The sequence below is a fragment of the Mesoplodon densirostris genome, chromosome 13 (assembly GCF_025265405.1).
Source record: "Mesoplodon densirostris isolate mMesDen1 chromosome 13, mMesDen1 primary haplotype, whole genome shotgun sequence".
Lineage (NCBI taxonomy): Eukaryota > Metazoa > Chordata > Mammalia > Artiodactyla > Ziphiidae > Mesoplodon > Mesoplodon densirostris.
The window spans coordinates 64,917,726-64,938,038 of NC_082673.1; the positions used below are offsets into that span (position 1 = coordinate 64,917,726).

The 20,313-nt window shown below is 38.6% G+C and overlaps 1 protein-coding gene across 3 annotated transcripts in view; it reads right to left on the bottom strand.

The window, feature by feature from the left end:
* RSPO2 (R-spondin 2) overlaps positions 1-20,313 on the bottom strand; it is a 158,606-nt gene that overhangs the window by 108,392 nt on the left and 29,901 nt on the right. Inside the window, exon 2 of one of the 3 annotated variants that reach the window (XM_060116203.1) lies at positions 12,165-12,181. The exons of the other annotated variants lie outside the window; for them this stretch is intronic. Coding sequence (XP_059972186.1) covers positions 12,165-12,181 — 17 coding nt within the window. The remainder of the gene's footprint in view (positions 1-12,164; positions 12,182-20,313) is intronic. 3 annotated transcript variants of the gene reach the window in all.

A 20,313-nucleotide genomic window follows, 5' to 3' on the forward strand; every position in this document is an offset into this window, starting at 1 on the left:
TGCATGAGGATCAGATAAAACACAACACATGGCATCTGAACTAAAATGATATGCTTTGATTTTAGATTAGACGTTAAGAAACCAGCAGAATGCAAACACTTAAGAGAAAGGATGTACAAATAAAATTACGATTGGCTTCCTCTTAGGTGGTGACAGTTGAACAGGAAAGTGGTAATAGTAAAAGTGCTACAGAGCAGCATGTAAACATCTTTATTTGTAAATCCACAATATAGAGAGTTCTACTTAATAGGACATTGTGTTATGGTCACAGATAATAGATATTAGATAACCAAGTGTTTAGAAAGTACATTGTTTAGGAGACTACTGATAATAAAAGAACAACTGTTAATTCAGAAAAGACCACAAGCAGGGCCATGTGCTTTAAGGCCTGTATCCTGTACAGGGAGGAGGACGTGGTGGATGGAAGGAGTTATGCAGAGCTGTGTCTCAATTACGGCTATAAAACCAGTTCCCCAAATTCTTTTAGAACCTCTCGTTAGAAGCTACTCAGATTACCTAAGATAATAAAAAGCCAGGAAGCATAAGGGCTCTTTTGACCACACATTAAACATGAATTAAATTACTGAAATTTCATGGTATAGAGTCCCAATATGGTGTGTTTCTGTGTTTAAAAGCAGGAGAATTTAACAATTTTATACACTGAGGATGCTTCCTAAGGAAGAAAAACAAGTTAACGCATACATAACTCCAAAATTCTCTCCATCAAAGACAACTTGGAGAAGACTTAGATTAAGTTGCTTCAATGAAATAAAAATTATATTAATCTGAAAATACACTTGTACAAGGTTATTCTTTGAAGCCTTGTTTGTCCCTGCAAAATATTGGAAGCAACCTAAATGTCCACACACAGGAGAGTAAGTGGATAAATTATGGTACATCCACAAAACAGGACACAATGCAACTGTAAAAAAGAATGAGGGAGAACTCTAACTCTAAACTGATATGGAGTGATTTCCAGAATGTACTGTTAAGTTAAAAAAAAAAATCAAAGTGCAAAAGTATAACCGAATGTCTAATGTGTGTTTTCTTTGATATCAGGGAAAAGGAGATAAATAAGAAAATTTTAAAATGTCTGTTCACTTGTGCAACAAGAAACGTAAGTTGAATAAACCAGAAACTAGTGAGATAGGTTACCTTTGGTAGGCAGGTGAAATGGAGTTAAAAAGATAGGGGACTGTAAATAGGTTAGAAGGGGTAGGGTGTGGGAAGTACACATACTTCTTTTATACTGTTCTGACCTTCATAACCTTGTTAATATTTGACATACTCAATAAATGAAAACACTAAGGATGGAGAAGAGGGGAAATGTCCCACCAAAAAAAAAAAAAAATCTAACTGAATTTTAGATGAACAGAACCACACTGAAGTGGGAGGGAAACTAATCTAAGTAACTTTTGAACACAATATTTTGACTACATATCCTTAAGCTAAAGACAAAGAGAACTATAAACAAATTCTGATTCTGAGTAGGTTTGTTTTTCACAGTGGTATGGGTTAGCATTTCTAAAAGTCTTCTATGTAATATACTCTCAAATTGAACAAATGAGTAAATATATTGTGGATGAGAGTTAAGTTTTTCATTGTTAGAAAAGAGAAACATGGAAAGAGAACACACTAGAATGAACCCTGAGATGCTGGATTGGAACTGGAGGCCACTACATCATGAAATCACTTTTAATATGTTCATAGAGATAGATTATATATGCACAGATATGTATGTTTGTGTATACACACAGGCACAAACACACATGCATATGTTTTCTAGCTTTGTTTTCTGAGAAGGTCTAGAATTAATGCCATTCCCAATAGCAATGAACATACCTAGCATCCAGATTCTGTTTTCTAAACACTATTCTCAGACAAAAGGAGCATGGCCTCTTGGTGAAATGGCTGATTCAAAGGCAGGGTCAGGGAAAGTACAAAATCAGCCTGAGACGTTTTGTACCAGAAAGTAGAGAAGTCTTCAGGGAATGTTGGGAACATGCCCAAAACAGAAGTTTAGAGGAGGAGCTCCCAGTGGCCCAATCTAGGACAATTTGAGCAACAGAATAAACATTGACAGATTATAATCCATAGAAGATAATAACAAACCATGAATCTATATTGCTATGAATGAATGAATGAACGAATGAACAAGGGAGAAGTTCTTCTTTGCAGAATTCCAACTAATGAATATAAAATAAATGAGGGGGATTTCCCTAGTGGTCCAGTGGTTAAGACTCCGTGCTCCCAATGCACGGGGCCCATGTTTGATCCCTGGTCAGGGAGCTAGAGCCCTCAAGCCGAAACTATTATGAAAAGAGCTTGCATGCCACAACTAAAGATCCAGTGCAACCAAATAAATAAATAAATATTTTGATTAATTAAATAAATAAAATGGAGATCCCCTCACTTGGAATCACCATAGTAATAATCATTTCAGGCACTAGTTAAAGCTATTGAGTAAATGTATGATGAGTGAAAGATTTTATATAGCATCAAAGCAGTTCCCACAAGATACTTATTTCAGAGAGAAATATAGTAACTTTACAGACAAGATACCTTAGTGATCAAAATTAGTATCACCAGAAATGGAACAAATCAATATCATGTGCTTCCTGATATGATGCACTGGGAAAAAAAACACATCGTTTCTGTTATATCCCTGGCAAGAATGCAGCTCTTCAATCTAGTCATGAGGCAACATCAGACAAACTCAAACTGAGGAATATCATACAGAATAACTGGCCAGTACTCTTCAAAAATGTCAAAAAGGCAAAGCCTTTGTCTTCGTGAAAGACAAAGGCTGAAGAATTAGTCCAGATTAAAAGGCGAATAAAGAAACATAAAGCAATGTATGATCCTGGATTGGATCTGAAACAGACTTTTCTTCTTTTACTACATAACACATTAGTGGGACAATTGGGAAATTTTGAATAAGTCCTATAAGCTAGGTAAACAAAATAACACTGACATATACTGTTATTTTAAAAAATGTATTATGGTTATAAATCAGGTTTTCATTTTTAGGAAATACACACTGATGTCTTTATAAAGAGCATCATGTCTCCTTAGAATTTCAGAAAAAATAGATAATATGATAAAGCAATTGTGAAGTGTGTTAAATACTAACACTTAAGGAATCTGGGTAAAGGGTATATAAGATTTCTTTGTACAATTTTTTTAACTTTTCTATAAGTCTGAAATTATTTCAAAATAAGTTAAACAATATAAGATTTCAAGTTTAGGCAGAAGAAGCAATAACCAATCTGTTTCAAAATAATTAAAATAATAACTACCTATAAAAGAACAATAGCAATTAATACAAATAAGTTTTATGAAAATACCTCTGGTTTTTCCAAGGAACTGGATCTCTATTTCACTTTTATATTTCTTGGAGTTTTTGAGTAAATCATGAAAACTACCTCTGATATTTATTAGATAATAAGGCTTATTACTTAAAAAGACTAGCATATCCAAATACTGCATTTTCCTCTTAGATTTTTCAGTAGAGGAAGTTATCCAACTGATTAATTAACAAATAGTTACTGAATGAAAGACACTGTCTAGATGCTTAAACAAATAACATCTACAGCTGGTTCATCCATTTCAGTGCCAACAACAAACCACTATACAAGCTTTACCACATGGGCTTTGCCAAATGAATTACCAATCTGGTAATATGGTCAATCTGGTAGGACTACCACATGCAGGCAGAACATTCAATACAGTCATGATAATAAAACAATTCTTGAATAATAATTTCAAGGAACTTACTAGAAATGCATCCTTCAATGCATTTTTATCCAGGAAAATACAAGAGTAGAGAGCTTACATTAAAAAAAAATCCATGAGTTAATTTGTATCAATTCATTCCTAATCACCACTGTACATTAGATTTTTTTAAATTGAGGTATAATTGACTTAAAACATTGTGTAAGTATAAGGTGTATAATGCATTGATCTGATACATTTATATACTGCAATATGATTACCACCATTTTAGCTAACACCCCCATCACATCACATAAACCACTATCCGCTAGAATGGACAGATCAGGATAGATGTAGTTTGGGGGAGTGGTTTCCCAGTAGCTCTTTTCAGAGCCTAATAGAAACAATAAAAAGGGATCATATTTCTTTTAGGATTTCATCTTTCTCAAAAATAGAACCCTCCTTGATATTTCAGTTTACTCCCTAATATATTCTCATCTGGTTTTATATTCAACAGTCTGCAAACTCCTTTCTGTATATTTGCATACTCTAAGATTCAACGCAACCCTCATACCCTTCAAAAATTCTTCAGTGGTTCCCAACATCTACTGATAGTCTTTGGCCTCTCACCTCTTATTTCCAGCCTAGTGGGTCTCCTGAGGAAGTAACTGTATATACCAAAAGCTCAATGACCTGTCGAACATGTAGCCATTCTATATACTGTATCATCCAACAAATTTAAGTTTCAAGTTCCTAGCTTGACACTCTAGAGACCCCTCCAGTTTGTCCAGGACTGAGGCGTTTCCTGGGATTCTAGACTTTCAGGGCTGAGAACCAGTGTTTCAGGCAAACTGAGACATTTGGTCATGCTAGTTCTGGAACCCAACAACTGACCTCTTGACCTCCCAAATGCACCTTTGCTTCTGATATTCACTTTCTCTGGCTCATCCTACCCCCATCATCTCTACATATCTAAGTGAAAATTATTCAAAAACTTGTCCAAATGTCATCTTCTCAGTCAAATGTTTGCTCTTCTCCAATCCTGGAGGTAATTTCTCTTCACTGTAAATTCCAAAGCAAATCAATTGTTTTCTCCCTTGTGGCACTTGTACTATGCTGGGGAGGAAGAGGTGGGTCACTTACTCCTCACTTCTGATGTTTCCTTCTCCACGGGGCGGGGGAGGGGGGGTTGGATATCTATATATATAAGCTGTGCACGTTCTCCTCCTTTTCACTAATTCTTCCCCAAGAAAGAGGGAGGAAGTTCTCTGTATGGAGATTTGGGACAAGGAACTATGCGTTGCAGACCAGCACCGTTCTCCATCTTTTCCTGTTTGGGAATTTCTTGCATTGCCGAAGTGTTATAGAAGCAGGCCTCCATGCTATACCTGGCTGGATGGGCTTGTCTGAATCCAAGGTATGGGATTAGGAAGTTCATTTTTGCTGTACATCAAAGCAATGTTCTCGAGCATCAGCTTTACCAGTAACAAAAATGATATTTAATTTGTCATCTGAAAACCCTGATCTCGTTATCATTCACAACTTGGGCAGATAAAAGGAATGCTGTTTATCAACTACAGCCCCTTCTAAACTGTAGGTTCCTATAACTGGGCCTGTAACATCTCCATAGCATACTGTACAGTGCCTTGCATGTAGTAGGCACTCCTAACCAAGTGAGCAGATACTGATCTCGCACTATTGATTTTTTTTTCAGTATGGCAAAGTGAAGTCAGTTTATGCTAAGTGAAATAAGTCAGAGAAAGACAAATACTGTATATCACTTATTTGTGGAATCTAAAAAATACAACAAACTAGTGAATATAACAAAAAAGAAGCAAACTCACAGATATAGAGAACAAACTAGCATTTACCAGTGAGGAGAGGGAAGGGGGCAGGGGCACTATAGGGCTAAGTGATTAAGAGGTACAAACTATTAAGATAAGCTATAAGGATATATTGTACAACACAGGGAATATAGCCAATATTTAAAATAACTAAATGGAATATGACCTTTAAAAATTATGAATCACTATATTATATACCTGTAACTTATACAGTATTGTACAACAACATTAGTTCAGTTAAAAAAAAAATTCCTAGGCCTGGTACTTACTAGCAAGGTGGTCTCGGGTAAATCTCTTAACATCAGAGTCCCATTTTTTCCCCAATTAAGGAGTTGCTGCAGAGACTTATAACCCACAAGGCCTAAAATATTTACTCTTTGGCCCTTTACAGATAAAGTTTGCCAACCCCTCTTCTAAGGATTGTTGTAAGGATTACAGATCAGATGCTATTTATTGCTAGTGCCTAGCATATTTTTGGCTGTTATCAATTTAAATACCATGGTAATATTTAAAGTAATATTTTAAAAAGAAAATTCCTGTGAACATAAAAAATTAACAGCTCAAATACCCTATACTCAAATATTCCATGCCTAAAAGAGGGGGAAACAGACCAAAAGAATCATCATTTTAAATTTGCTACAAATTTAGAGGCTCAGGAAGCATTACTAACCACAAAACTCTCATACTGCAAAACATCTACAAGACATTTAATCAGTGTTCCCAAGAACAATGATGACTCAAGAAAAATAAAAGATACACTAAACATTTTTTCCACTAAAAGGGAATCTTGAAATAGAACTTGAGCAACAAGAATAAGTATATTTACATATTTAATATTCTTTAATGGATGAGAAGCAGAGGGTACTGATGAGAGTTATTCCAGCTTGAAATAAGTTGTGAAAACTATTAAGTCTGACCAAGACACTGCAATAATTCTTCTGCCAATTAACTTTGGCTGCTTTAACTTTGTGTTAAGTGCCAGGGATCCAAAATAAATACAGTCCAATGAAGAATTCAAAGTCCAATGAAGAACACAAATATGCATTTAACAAGGTTATCTAAATTCTTCTAGCTGGAGTTCAAACACTTAGCAGAAATGACCTTTCCACCCTTCTCTCAGCTCCAGATCAGTTTTGTTTGGTACCAGGGATGAAGGGAAGAATTTTGCAAGGGAGGGTCCTAGGACAGATAAAAAGACAAGACAGCTAAGCTTGTGATGCTGGCAAGCCCCTTGGACTGGATTTTATTTCCAGAAGTTAGAAGAGTGAGAAACCCTAGCCAGGGGCTTCCCTGGTGGCACAGTGGTTAAGAATCCGCCCGACAATACAGGGGACCTGGGTTCAAGCCCTGGTCTGGGAAGATACCACATGCCGCAGAGCAACTGAGCCCATGCACCACAACTATTGAGCCTGCGCTCTAGAGCCCGTGAGCCACGACTACTGAAGCCCGTGTGCCACAAGTACTGAAGCCTGGGTGTCTAGATCCCGTGCTCCACAACAAGAGAAACCATCGCAATGAGAAGCCCGCACACCACAACAAAGAGTAGCCCCCATTCGCTGCAACTAGAGAAAGCCCGTGTGCAGCAACGAAGACCCAAAGCAGCCAAAAATAAATAAATAAATTTATTTTTAAAAAAAGAAAGAAATCCTAGCCAGATCAGATGAGCTTGCTGAGAAGACTGCAGAGATCCACACAGTATTCATTTATACAACCAAAGTTCAGCTTAGGGTTTGGGAGGGCACTGGTGTCTCTGCATCTGCATGGAAGCTAGCATGGCTCCTGGACCCTACAGGTTGGCAAATGGAGATGTTTCAGAAGCGAGAGTCTTTGGTCCTGCCAGACGCCTGCACTGTCCTGAGCAGTGGCCATGGAGAGGCTCCTCCAAATAACTTCATGAACCACAGACATTGATTAGTCCTGTCTAAGCAAAGGAGGAAAACCATGATGGAGGATGCTATATGGTGACTGCCAGGGATGCCCAGAAATAACTGGACAAATTGACTGGGAGTGTAACCCACAATCCTTTAGTCGTTCCTCTGCTGGCTTGAATATGCCCCACTCATTTAGTTTTATTTTCATGTGTAACTTAATACATCGTGGTAAGTACTATGATAGAGATCTGTACAAGTTCGTATGGGAATCCGGATGAGGGGCTATGAATTCAACCAGTTGAGGCAAATCAAAAAGAACTCTGAGGAAGATCAGTTATGTTTTTAAGAATGTAACAAGGAGAGCCATTCCTTGCTATGAAGGTTCTCTTTTCACATTTCTGTCAATGTTTTCTTCCTTCTAAAGATACAGTATAACAATGGGATACTTTTCATCAAGTGTATCTTCCACTGAAATCCTTTCATGGGGTACCTGAAGAATTGGCAAGCACTTTGTCACTGATGATTATACACCGGTGTTAGTATCTTTTGAGGATCGAGATAACTCTTTATGCTACCAGAGAGAGAATTAGTGTTTCCCATTTATTGAGTTCTTTCAGACACGACCAATTCCATTGTTAAATTATACTTGTATCTCACAGGACATGCATCTAAGTTACACTTCCAAACTGGAACAAGCATAACTTGAACCAGTCTCTTTAGAAGTCATGGTGTTATAGGCTTGAACCTACCACCAGATTAATCTTTCTTCAAATAATGGCTATAAAGAGGGTACTTAAAATATCCCAAAGATCTTGCATCACTAATGGATCACTGTTACATGGTGCAGAAAACTTGACTCAGGAAGCGGTAAGCGTAAACAGGTGGAGTCCATTATAAGCTTTCTTTTCTTGTGGTGTAACTAAACGGCCTTATTATGCTACCAACTTGAAAAAATAAATTGTAAAGTTTATTACTGATTATTAAAAACACCACGCACTTTGAAAAATAGAGAGTAGACTGTCAATCCATTTTAAAAGAGACCAAATCTTTTATGTTTGCAAATGCCCTTTCAGAACAAGAGGAATACAGGTATTAAGTGTCACCTGGGTGAGAATAAGAACTGACATAAAAATCAGAGAATAAAAGACCACAATTTTATATATCAAAAATTCAAGATCAACCATGAGTGAAAATGTAAAAATATTTACTGACACTGGGATTACTAAAGATGAAACCTTTGGTTAGCAGACTTTGTTTCCACACTTTTCCACTCTCTCTGTTAATGGAAGAGGGGAAAAAAGTAACCTTGAATCAAGAGACCCATCAAGCTGCAAAAGTTCTTTGCTGTCTTTTGTAGACAGTAACTAGCTTCTCCACTTTCTGGCACTAATAGAAGAGAAGAAAGATGATCGAATAAAATAGAATTGGTGCCCCACACGTCTCTCATAACCCAGTTGGCCCAGAAGCTACGATGGTGGCTTAGATTGGCAGAGGCCAGAGGGCAGGAGGGGACGGAGGAGAGGTTGTCACCCCATGCACCCACACACAGCTTGCATGGGAGGTAGCCCCAGCCCAGGAACAATGACTAGACCACAGGCAGAGAGTACAAATATAAGTTCTGGCCGCACTGCCACCTTTTCAACAACTTCAGTAAAACACTTTGCACACTCTTGTCCTAACTCTAAAATTAAGATTCTTTTTTTTAAAGGAAAACAAAAACAGGAAAGAAAAGGAGAGAGGAAGTTACAGGAAAAAAAATCCAACATCTACTGGTTTTACCACATGTAGGCCTAACTATAATCATAAATATTTAATAATTACATAGTTCACATGTGGTCTATCCCTCTGAGTACCTACTCGTTCATCTTCATTCCTGATAAATTATGAACTCCTTGAGGACAATCTTAAATTTTTATCACTAACACCTTAATACAGTTTCTATTACATGAGGGTTGATCAGTAGTGCCCATTTCTATCCTGTGTCCTGGCCACATTTCCTAGAGATACAGGGCACATTTCCTCTTGGCTGCCTATGCTTTCAAAGTGAAGGTATTGAAATAAAAAAAAACCAACCAACCAAACAAAAAACCTCCCCCTATCAATTTTCATGTTTCTTTTCAGAAACATAGTAAATATATTTTATTGTGTACTGTGGCACAAATTCTTGGTCACCCCATTCTTTCTTTCCTCAGATCCAATAAGTCACCAGTTGAAAGGATACTTCTTAACCTTTCTAGCATCTCTTCTTGTCACCCAATGCTAGGACCCTCGTCCAGTTCTAATTAACTAGTGCTAAGATTACAGCAAGAATGTCTAGGTAGCCTCCCCGATGCCAGCTTCCTTCGCCTCAAAACACTAGTCTTCCCCAAGCCCCACTCCCATCCCCCTCAGAAGACAGTCATGCCTGGAAGGCAGGTGCCATGTCTTACCAACTCAGTGTCCCTTCACATGTTTGCAATAAAAACTTTCAAGTACTTCACGGACTGAGGTACCACATGAACATCAATTTATGTTCAAAATTAGACTTCTTTGGACTCTCTGATTATTTCCTTTAAGTATGGTCTTACGAACCTTTGTAATTGCAAGGGAACAGAAAGCTTACTTCTTATTAAGACGCAGCTCTCGCTAGAGTACCTGTATTACCATTCACCTGTATACTGTGCTTCTCAGACGCTTGTTAATCTTTAAACAACAACAACAACAAGATGAAGAAAAGGAGGCTGGATGTGCTTGGTGCTGGTGCTGGTGTGTGGAAAGAAAGCCATGGGGAGCAGAAGAACGCAGCACTAACTTGAACATTCTTCATGCAATTCCATCATAATTGGAGAGCTAAAAATGACAACCCACTGGCAACACGCTTCGCTGAGTCACAGTATTCTTTGTGTGCATTTTTCTAAGAGCAATCAAAATGGTAATTGCAGAACTAACTTTAGAACATGAAATCACTGTATCTGCACCAACATGGAATGCAATGTGAAAAGTAATCTCTCATTAAACCAGAAACTGTGGTTTACAGTGTTTAAAAATTGCCTTGAGTCACTTATTCTCAGGGGATAGATCACAGTGCTCCTTAAGGACAGAAAATTTAGAGAAAGCATTAGCTCCTGCCACAAGATACTTAAGAAATCCCATGAGGTTCTGGGTTTTCCCCCCACTTATTCTAATTACACCAGGAAAAAAACGTTCTTTACGCATGTCTTAAGTACCACCCTTAAAAATGTCCTTTTCTCAAACTAGGTTCCCAATTCAAATAAACAAACTATAAAAAGCCATTTTTGAGACAATCTGAGAAATTTGGTTGTGGTAGGTACTAAATGATGCTGAAGAATTATTGTTAATTTTGCTAACTCTGGAAATGGTATTGTGGTTATAAAATAACCTCATTTTATAGATAAATGATGAAGTATGTTAAGGTAAAATACATGATATCTGAGATTTGATTTAAAATACTTTATCAGGTACAAAATAAAAAGGACAGATGAAGCATATATAGAATATATATATATTCTTAATAAATGTTGAATCTGAGTGATGAATATAGGGAGGTATCCCCTATTTGTGGTTTGACAGAAAAAGTTCATAATAAAAAATTTTTAAGTTTATTTTTCTGCTTTATGTAGGACTCAGAATAATGATTGCAGTGGCCCAGCGGGGAGGGTGCTGGGCACAGTAGCATCAAAGCAGAGGAGGATTTGCTGTGACCAGGCTATGGCCAAAGCCACATGAAAGTTAGTGTGGGAAATGTTCTAAACAGAAAGCCTAGAAAAGATGTGCACGTGCACACAGAACACTTAATCTTGCGATAACCTCACATGACCAAGCAGACTCCTACACAGAAGCTAAGTGTTATTTTCTTCATGTTTTGAATGAAATTAGCAACTTTTCCCCCAACCATAACATGCATGTGTTTTACGTTAAATAATTGAAACCTATTGAAAACTCCCTCCAGGTAAACACACCTTCCAAGTTTTGACCATTGCTCAGTAGGAAGACAAAAAAAGGGGGGGGCGGGGACAAGATTAGATCCTTTTCCAAGAAAATAATATGATGTACACAAAAGACCAAATGATTACCTGAGTATCTGGCAATAGCAAGAGAACTTTAGAAATCTAACTATCTTTTCTGAATTATATTGTTATCTTCAAATTACTGCCTCTTGTAGCTGCTTCTTAGGACAAGTAAGGCACTAGATAAATCAAAGTCAGAGATTTCATGATACTTCCTGGTGAGTTCCAAATCTGTCTTCTTAGTGTGTTTCATCTCACTTCTGAGTATAAATGAGTATCACAGACACAGTGAGTAGTTGCCATGTCAACAGCACAAGCTTACAGTGAGCACTGGTTTCTCTTGTGCTGCTTAAACATCTGTGATTCCTGGATGCAGAGTCCGAGCTTTTCCCCGGAGAGTCTGTTTCAGTTTATCTGGAGGGGGGCCCAGGCTCCCACATCATTAAATGTTCCCCAGATTATTTTCACCATTATCAGGTTTAGGAACCACAGACTATGTCTATCCATGGACTGCCTGATATAGAAAACTTTTTCTTGATTTTGTTAAATATATTACAAAGATAGAGATACAAGGGCATCCTGTGAATCTGTGCATACTATCCTCCAAGTATTAAAAAGCAACTTTTTAAAAAGTTTGCATTAAAATCAAAGATATTTTATTTAACAACAACAAAAAAACCCCAGAATATTTGGTACAATTAGCATTCCCTTCATATCAAGTAAACCACCACTGGGACTTTGCTGTCTCCACAGATCTTGGTAAAGCAAACAAAACAAAAAAATCCCAGCTCACATTACTAAAATGTGCTAAAATCGATAGCAAAAGATTTGCTCTGTCCCCTCTGTAAAAGTCTGACCACTTTCAAGACTCAGCTCCTCTGACACCCTCCTCTGTCAAGAGGAGGCATAGAAGCCTATGGCACATTGTATATACCTGTGTCCATAGCACTTTAACATTGAGCTGTAGTTATTTAAGTCATAAATCTGAGCATCCTCAAAACAAAAGCCATGTGTTATTCATCTTCATACTTCCAGCACCTTGGAAGTACTGGATCAATGCTTTGCTCAGTGTCTACTAGGTATCACATAAATAATCATCCATGTTCTAGAATGGCTTAAGTAATTAAGTCAGTTGATCAGTCCCTTGGTGTATATGACAACCAAACAAATACAAGGCTAGATTGCTAAATTTTCCCTGACATTTCCATTCATTCTCTCTTTCATTATGCTCCATATCTTAAGAGTTTCTAGACCTTAAGGGTACTTATCCTCATGTGTTAAAATCATAGCATTTTAATAATCTGGCAAATAAATTAGAAACAAATTCTAATATATCTTTTTCTTGCAGCAATTCCCTCATTGCTTAATAGTAATATTAATTGACAGCATTTGGGAATACTCTATTTGCCACATTGTTTAATATGCTTTACATGCATTAGCTCATTTATAATATTTATAAAAACGTTATGAATATGTTATTATTCTAATTATACAGAGAGTGAAAGTAAAGCACTGAAGAGGCTATCTTGCCCAAGGTCATTCAGCCATGAAGTGACAAAGACAGGATTCAAACCCAGGCAGCCTGGTTTTAGTGCTTCAAGTGTGTTTCCCTGTGTATTTAAAAACAAATAAAGTGTTTGAAAGATTGTTTATCATAAGCTTCCTTTCTGAAGGAAAAAATATAGTTGGTAGTGAAGAGGTCTGAGCTCATCCATGCAGTCTCCACACTGGCCAGCCCAGCTCCTCTCACCTCCCATCAACCTTAAGAGAGTTCCAGTGACTACCAAGCTGCCAAGCACATTTACCCTTTCTCACTGTTGGCCAAATAACAAATAGTGTAAACAAGGGATTAATCAAGAAAATAATACTGAGCACCTGTTGCTAGAAGGCTCTGAGGAATTGGAGAAAAGAAGACATAATTGAAGTCCTTGGAAACCATCCAATCAAAAGGGCTGCATGAATAGGCATTAGGTCACCTACCCTACTAACAGGCAGTAAGTGTTATAAACATACGTATTGAAATTTCCTGCTTTAATCCATTAACTTCTCAACTGGGATGATCACTCAATCCATCTGAACTGGGTCTGATGGGCTGGACTTCAAACAGAAGGGAGGTAAGGGGAAATAAAGGCATTTTAGACAGAAAAAAGAAAAAAACCCGTGTGAGAAAATGCATGGGAACAATCAGTCCTGCAGTTCAGCTGAAGCACAGAGTAAATGCCTAATGGTCTCAGAAGACAGCTGAAAAGGTAGGTTGGCTCCAGACCAAACAGAACATGGAATATCACACTAAGCAAGAAAATTAGCCTCCAGACACTGACAAGTTTCTAAAAATCTGAGCAGGAAAATGACATGATCAAAGAGTAGTAAGAGAAATACTAATCCAGCCTGATGAGTAAAACTTAGAGGGAGAGGGGTGACTAACAGAGAGAAAAATCAGTTAAGAGACTTTTGCAATAATCATGACTAAAATATTGATTTGGGACAGAGCACCGGCGAGCCAAAACTTGGACTTGGGGCCTCCCTGGTGGCGCAGTGGTTAAGAGTCCGCCTGCCGATGCAGGGGATACGGGTTCGTGCCCCGGTCTGGGAGGATCCCATATGCCGTGGAGCGGCTGGGCCCGTGAGCCATGGCCGCTGGGCCTGCGCATCCGGAGCCTGTGCTCCGCAACGGGAGAGGCCACAACAGTGAGAGGCCCGCATACCGCAAAAAGAAAAAAAAAAAAAAAACTTGGACTTGATTCATTATGAACCCAAACTAACAAGTCGTGATCATGAATGAGTGCGGAGGTCTGAAGGAGAGAGAATATTTGAAGATGGACTCAAAATTTTCAACCTGGGGAAGAGAATTGAGGTATCACTCAAAACAACAGCAAAGTCGGTGATGAGCAAGGTGAGTGAAGTTGTGGGTTTCATTGGTTTAGTTTTGGCTGGGGGAGGAGGTACAGAGAATTCACTTTTAGGACAAGTTGGCCATGAAAATGGAGCTCTCCGGCATGCAAATGAAAGCACAGGGCTGGTCTACAGAGCGATTTTAAAGTTATCAAGCAGTTTAGGAGGAGAGCCCCAAAGCATGAACTAAAATCAGGTTTTGTTTCCTTGCAATATTTTAGATAAACCCTGAATGTGTGGCAGGCAAGAAAAATCCTATGGGGATTGCAAATGATTTTTCCCTAAGAAGTTGAACAATGAAAGAAATGGCAAAAGCAGAAAGGGTACATTCTAAGGACTGTAGAATCAAAGGATATTTTTATTTTACATGTAATATGGAAGATACCTAAAAACTTTTGACAGTAAGAGGAGACAGTGTCAAGGAATGTGAGATAAAAGATACAAATGGAACAGATCCTATATGAGAAAAGCTCAGAAAAGGGAATACAGGAGCAAAAGTACAAGTAGAATTGACAGGCCCCACTTCAGTTGAAATAGGAGAAAATAAATGTAAAAGGATAGGTGAAGTTTTTTTTTTTTTTCTTTTTGCGGTATGCGGGCCTCTCACTGTCGTGGCCTCTCCCGTTGCGGAGCACAGGCTCCGGATGCGCAGGCCCAGCGGCCATGGCTCACGGGCCCAGCCGCTCCGCGGCATATGGGATCCTCCCAGATTGGGGCACGAACCCGTATCCCCTGCATCGGCAGGCGGACTCTCAACCACTGCGCCACCAGGGAGGCCCTAGGTGAAGTTTTTAAAAGAAGTTTTTAAGAGGAGTAGGGTATGCAGGGCATGTAACAGGGGGGTACAATATGATGAGAATGAGAGAAAAGATTAGTGAATTCTCAGAGGATAGTTTTGATGTTTCTCAACAAATTAAGTGGCACGGTTGTTATCTGAGTGACAAGGGACTTCATGGAATAAAGATCAAGACTGTAGAAAAACATTTGGAAAAGTCACTGTCAAAGAGAATGCAATAAAGAGTCCTAGAGAAATGATGAAAAGGGTTTCCATAGAGTAGTAAATCCCACTTGTGGGCAAAATGCATACCAAATCCCCCTTAGCAGCATGAGATTCACATCACAAAAGGTCAAAGGGGAAAAGCTTAGGATAATAAAGACAGCAGTCTGGAGATGATTGTTGGGGACAGAATGTTTGTGTCCCCCAGAATTCATATGTTGAAACTCTAATCCCAATGGGATAGTATTTGAAGGTGGAGCTATGGGGAGGTTATTAGTTCATAAGGATGAAGCCCTCAAGAATAGGATTTGTGCCTTTATAAGTGTCAGAGACTTAGCTAGCCCTCTCTCCTTCATGTGAGGATACAGAAAGAAAATGGTTGTCTGCAACGTGGAAGAAGATCCTCACCAAACCCGACCATGCTGACACCCTGACCTCAGACTTCCAGCCTCCAGAACTATGAGAAATAAATTATTGTTGTTTATAAGCCACCCTATCTATGATATTCTATTATAGCAGTCCAAATGGACTAAGACAGTGACCATAATAAGTTCGGTCAGAATTCTGAGTTTACCAATATGTTGATAGTCGCCCACAAAAAATGAAATTTAGGGACCTGTGGCTACCAAAGAACAAGTTTAATTAATTGATGGTAAGGAAATGTTAAACCATACAAATTGTATGCAAGATACAAACTTGAGAACTAGGAATTAGAAGGGTTTTGAGATGCAGTCACTTCAACAGGTAATTGAGGAGAAAATGAGATCAAGGACACACTCTCATGGGTCACCATACTGGTACTGAATTTAAAGGAACCATCTATGACCCAAGTTTGAAGAAGCTAATAGAAGATAGTGAAGGAAGATCCTGAATGTCTACAGATTGGTGATAATGAGGGGAAAGCAGTAGAAATGGACATAGCAGACTACAAAGAAGGAGACTGCTAAATAACTGTGGTCAGAAACAATGGCGAAGATGAAGCACAGAGAAATGAGAAGCAGACCTTCCTTTTCCAGGGAAATCAGGAAAAGGGGGTTGGGTCTTCCACAAGAGGAAGACTCTAGAAAATAGGCAGTATGGCTCACAACACAGATTTCCTTACAGCTCAGTACCGGTGCTCATTAAATGTTGAGTTCTTGAAGGAGTCATTGTAAAGAAAGAGAAGCAACTTTGTCCTTAACATAGCTTTCTCCTGACACCTAGGGAACCAAAGTGACAAAGTGGGGAGCATGGGAAAGTGAAGGATCTGAGTTCTTAAAGGTGATGACTAGACTAGCGGTGGGTGCAGGATAAGCTTTGCGTCTAGGGCAACAGTGATGGTTAACAGGTGAAGGAAGCATGAAACTGGCGGCCTGGGAGGCAGCGTGAAACTGGGAAATCGGGGCGGGGGATCCAACGCTTTGTTTGGAGTCAGGCCCAGCTCTCGATCCTGGTTCCATCACATGTGAGCTTTAAGAGCTTCTCGTCTCGCCTCTTTGCTCCCTTAAACTTGTGAAGCACGCGGCCGAAGCGTACTGCGGGCACAGCAACAGAAATGAACGGTAGCTATCGCCACCAGAGGGAGAATGCGTTGAACAGTCTCAGACAGAAGCTGCGAAAAGTGAAAACGGCCTCCAACCTACTGTGGATGAAGGACGGAGGAAGATAAGAGCGAATGCGTGACCGCAAGTGCCTCGATAAGTGGAGCTTTTAAACCTCAAGGGAGAGGGCCCTCCATCTGTAGTGGGGAGTTTGCTTTGACGAAAATGCTTGCTCTGTAACGTTACCTGTAATGTTAATGCTTCATCACTTGAGAATTCCGCACTGTAAAATCCTTCTTGTCTAAGCTTTAGAGAGAGATCTGGGCAGTGGGTTGAGAGACTGCAGTGGAGGTCTCTTCTCACTCCAGCAAGGTAAGGATTATGTTTCTTCTGCTCTGTTTTTCTAATGGTGCCAAATAAGTAATATTTTATTCCTATTAAGGAATGAAAGAAAGGATTTCTAAAGTTGTGTCTACAACACATTATACTACTCTTTTTGCTAAATAGGAGAATAGTTATTTTTATTTGGTTATACATTTTATCACGATACTTTTGGGGGGCGAACAAAAAAGGTACCATCTTGGAAAAAAAACAAAAGATAGTCTTAGCACCTCTCACCCTGAAGCATGCCAACACTCCCTCATTCCACGTTTAATTTGAAAGAAAGTTAAAGAGATAGCCATGACATCTTGGCTGAACTTTATAACTGTGATAACCAGTCAAGAAGCAAAGGCATCTGAAAGCTCTGCAGCCCAGCCAGGGCCGTCCCAACAGGGACAAGGAAAGGGAGGGAGTCCCTGAGAGGCAAGGATGCTTCAGAGAAAAGTGAAATGAAAGAGCCACTTGTACAATACATTGTTTTGATAACCAGGAATTTTCAGAGACGTTACGTGGATAGAACTGCATTTGAATTGTTATCAATAGCAACTTCAGAGGGGAAAAAATGTTTAGTTTTCCACTAAAATTTTTAATACAAAAGCAATGTTTTTACTATCTGACAAATAATCGTTTCTAGCACAATGCCTGACACCCAGCAGGAACTCAAAAGACCTTTGCTTAATGAATCCATGTCCCGTGAAAAGCTATGTCCCAATGATTATGCCACAATTCTAAAGTGGGTTTACCAACTGTCACAAAATGTCACTGATTCTGCGGTCCAGAAAGAAAACTATGAATATTTAGGAAGTGGTCAAGAAAGGAAAAACTCTGATTTTAGAGGTCAAGAAGTAACACTAGTATCTATATTTCTAATTCTTCAAAAAGCTATTAAAAGGTTAATTTTGAACACAAAAGTTCCTGTTGACTACAAAGCCCATGTATTAGACACCTGGATTCAAAATCCAAATACTCTCAAGAACATTAATTCCTTTCTCCCTTTATTATATAATACGATACATTCGAGATTATGAAGAAGTATGTTTCATTTACTATTCACAAAAATACCAAAACTCGTAAGTATTAAAACTTTTTTTGGTGGAGAGGGAGCATTGGGTAGGGGGAAGAAATGTCTGTTCCACATGCAGCTGCAGCATAAGCTTAGGTGAATCATATTTACCTCTTCTAGACATTAGAAGATAGCCATCTTGTCTGTGTATGTTACACGGATATATACATCTTAAACAGTAAAAGACTTTTTCTTACATCTACTTAAGTGAGTTGCGGGGCAAAACATGTGAACAATTTGCTAACTGCTTACTCCACTCAGATTGCCATAGAGTCGGCACTCCAGGATATATAGATATGGTTGGACTTAAACTGTGTAATATAAAACACAGCTATGTTTTTAATCTGTCCTTCCTACCTTGCCATCTTTGGTCACTAAAGTGGAGAATCTCTGTATCTCAGGTTCACATAAGTAAATATTCAATAACACATGAAACACCTCTTATCTTGGAGAGGCAAAAAGCCAAAGCAGGTAGAGTTAAACGTTAAATAACCCCTTTTTCCAGACAGTGCAAACGATGGCTGCAGCTGCTTGAAGAAGGCTCCCCTGCACCCATGTAACAGGGTATGGAAATCATTTGTTAATGAGAAGCCATAATTTAGGCCTAGGGCCTTATGAAAAGAAAACGTTTATACATTTGCAGAGCAGCATAATAAGATTTCACAAATGCAAAGATAAAATGTGCTATCATTTATCTTGGACTAAACTATCTGGGGTTTGATTGCCTTGAGAAATGTCCAAATCAAGAACAATTATAGATTTTACTCACACCACATATACCATGAAACACTGAACAAGTACTTCTTTTAGACTATTCAAAAGATTAGAAAGGAAGAAAATTGTCTATTCAGTGGTAGCCAAACCAGTAAGATGGGAATACAGTACGACGTAAAGAAGAAAAATAAAGAGAACCAAGACTAGCAGTAAAAAGGATCACTGGTCATTTTTTTTTCACCCTTATTTTAGGGAAAGAACAATCTTATATCCAGCCATGTAAACTTTTGGATTAAAATTGGCACCTAGAGACAAAAGCATCGTTTGCAAAATACATCTCTTTAACTGCATGGCCTTGCCAGTGGTCTGAAACACTGTGTGCTTCCAGCCCATAATTCAAGTCTGGCCTGGTGTGTTGATGCAATTCTGCCAAATTATACAGAAATGGACAAAAATTTTAATATTCATCCTATCAGTTCCCTCTCCCGATACAATTGTGAAGGGAAATCCCACATAATAGGCTTTCTAGAAATAAACCATTTGGGTGTGCAGACAAAACGCTAAGTTTTTACCAAGTCAGCAGACATAATTGAAAAAATAATCCTAATCATTTAAGGACAACGGTTGATTCCAAGTATCTGGAGAGAAAAAAAAAAAGTCAAGAAAGGTAAAAAGAGAAGAGAAAAAAAGGAAAATGGCAAAGATGGAGACTGGAAACTACATGAGTCAGAATCAGAAAGTAGGACCTAGAGACCGAGCATTTAGCAGGACTCCACAACCAGAAAGCCATTTCCTTGCCAGCCATCACCCAGGAGAAGCAGGGCTAGTAACTGGTAACAGTTTTAATCACCCTCCTGCTCTTCAGTATCACTTAATGTAACCTATGGGTATTATCTAGGCTATGAAATATTACTAATGAATATGAAATTTAATCATCTACCAGAAAACACCATTTGAAGTTTTTGCATATTATAAATATTTAAATTGTAGTCTTTAATACTGCATATGTCAGAGGCCATGCCAAGAATACTAAGGGGAACTTTGGGGAATTTGTGACCTCACGTTTTGTCAGCAGAAGTGCTATATTCTAGTACCAACGAAAAATTTGGACACTTCACCACACGTGCTCTTCAAAACACCTCAAGAAAATTCTTGAAAGGTTGCTGCCTCTCACTCAGTGGATAACTTGGTAAAATTTTAAGAAGTGCATGCAACTGAGGAAGCCTGTGGTCCACTGTGCTTATAATATTCACCCAAAGTAATGGGACAAGGTAAGGGATTGACACCCTAAAGATTTCTTTATTGTGAAA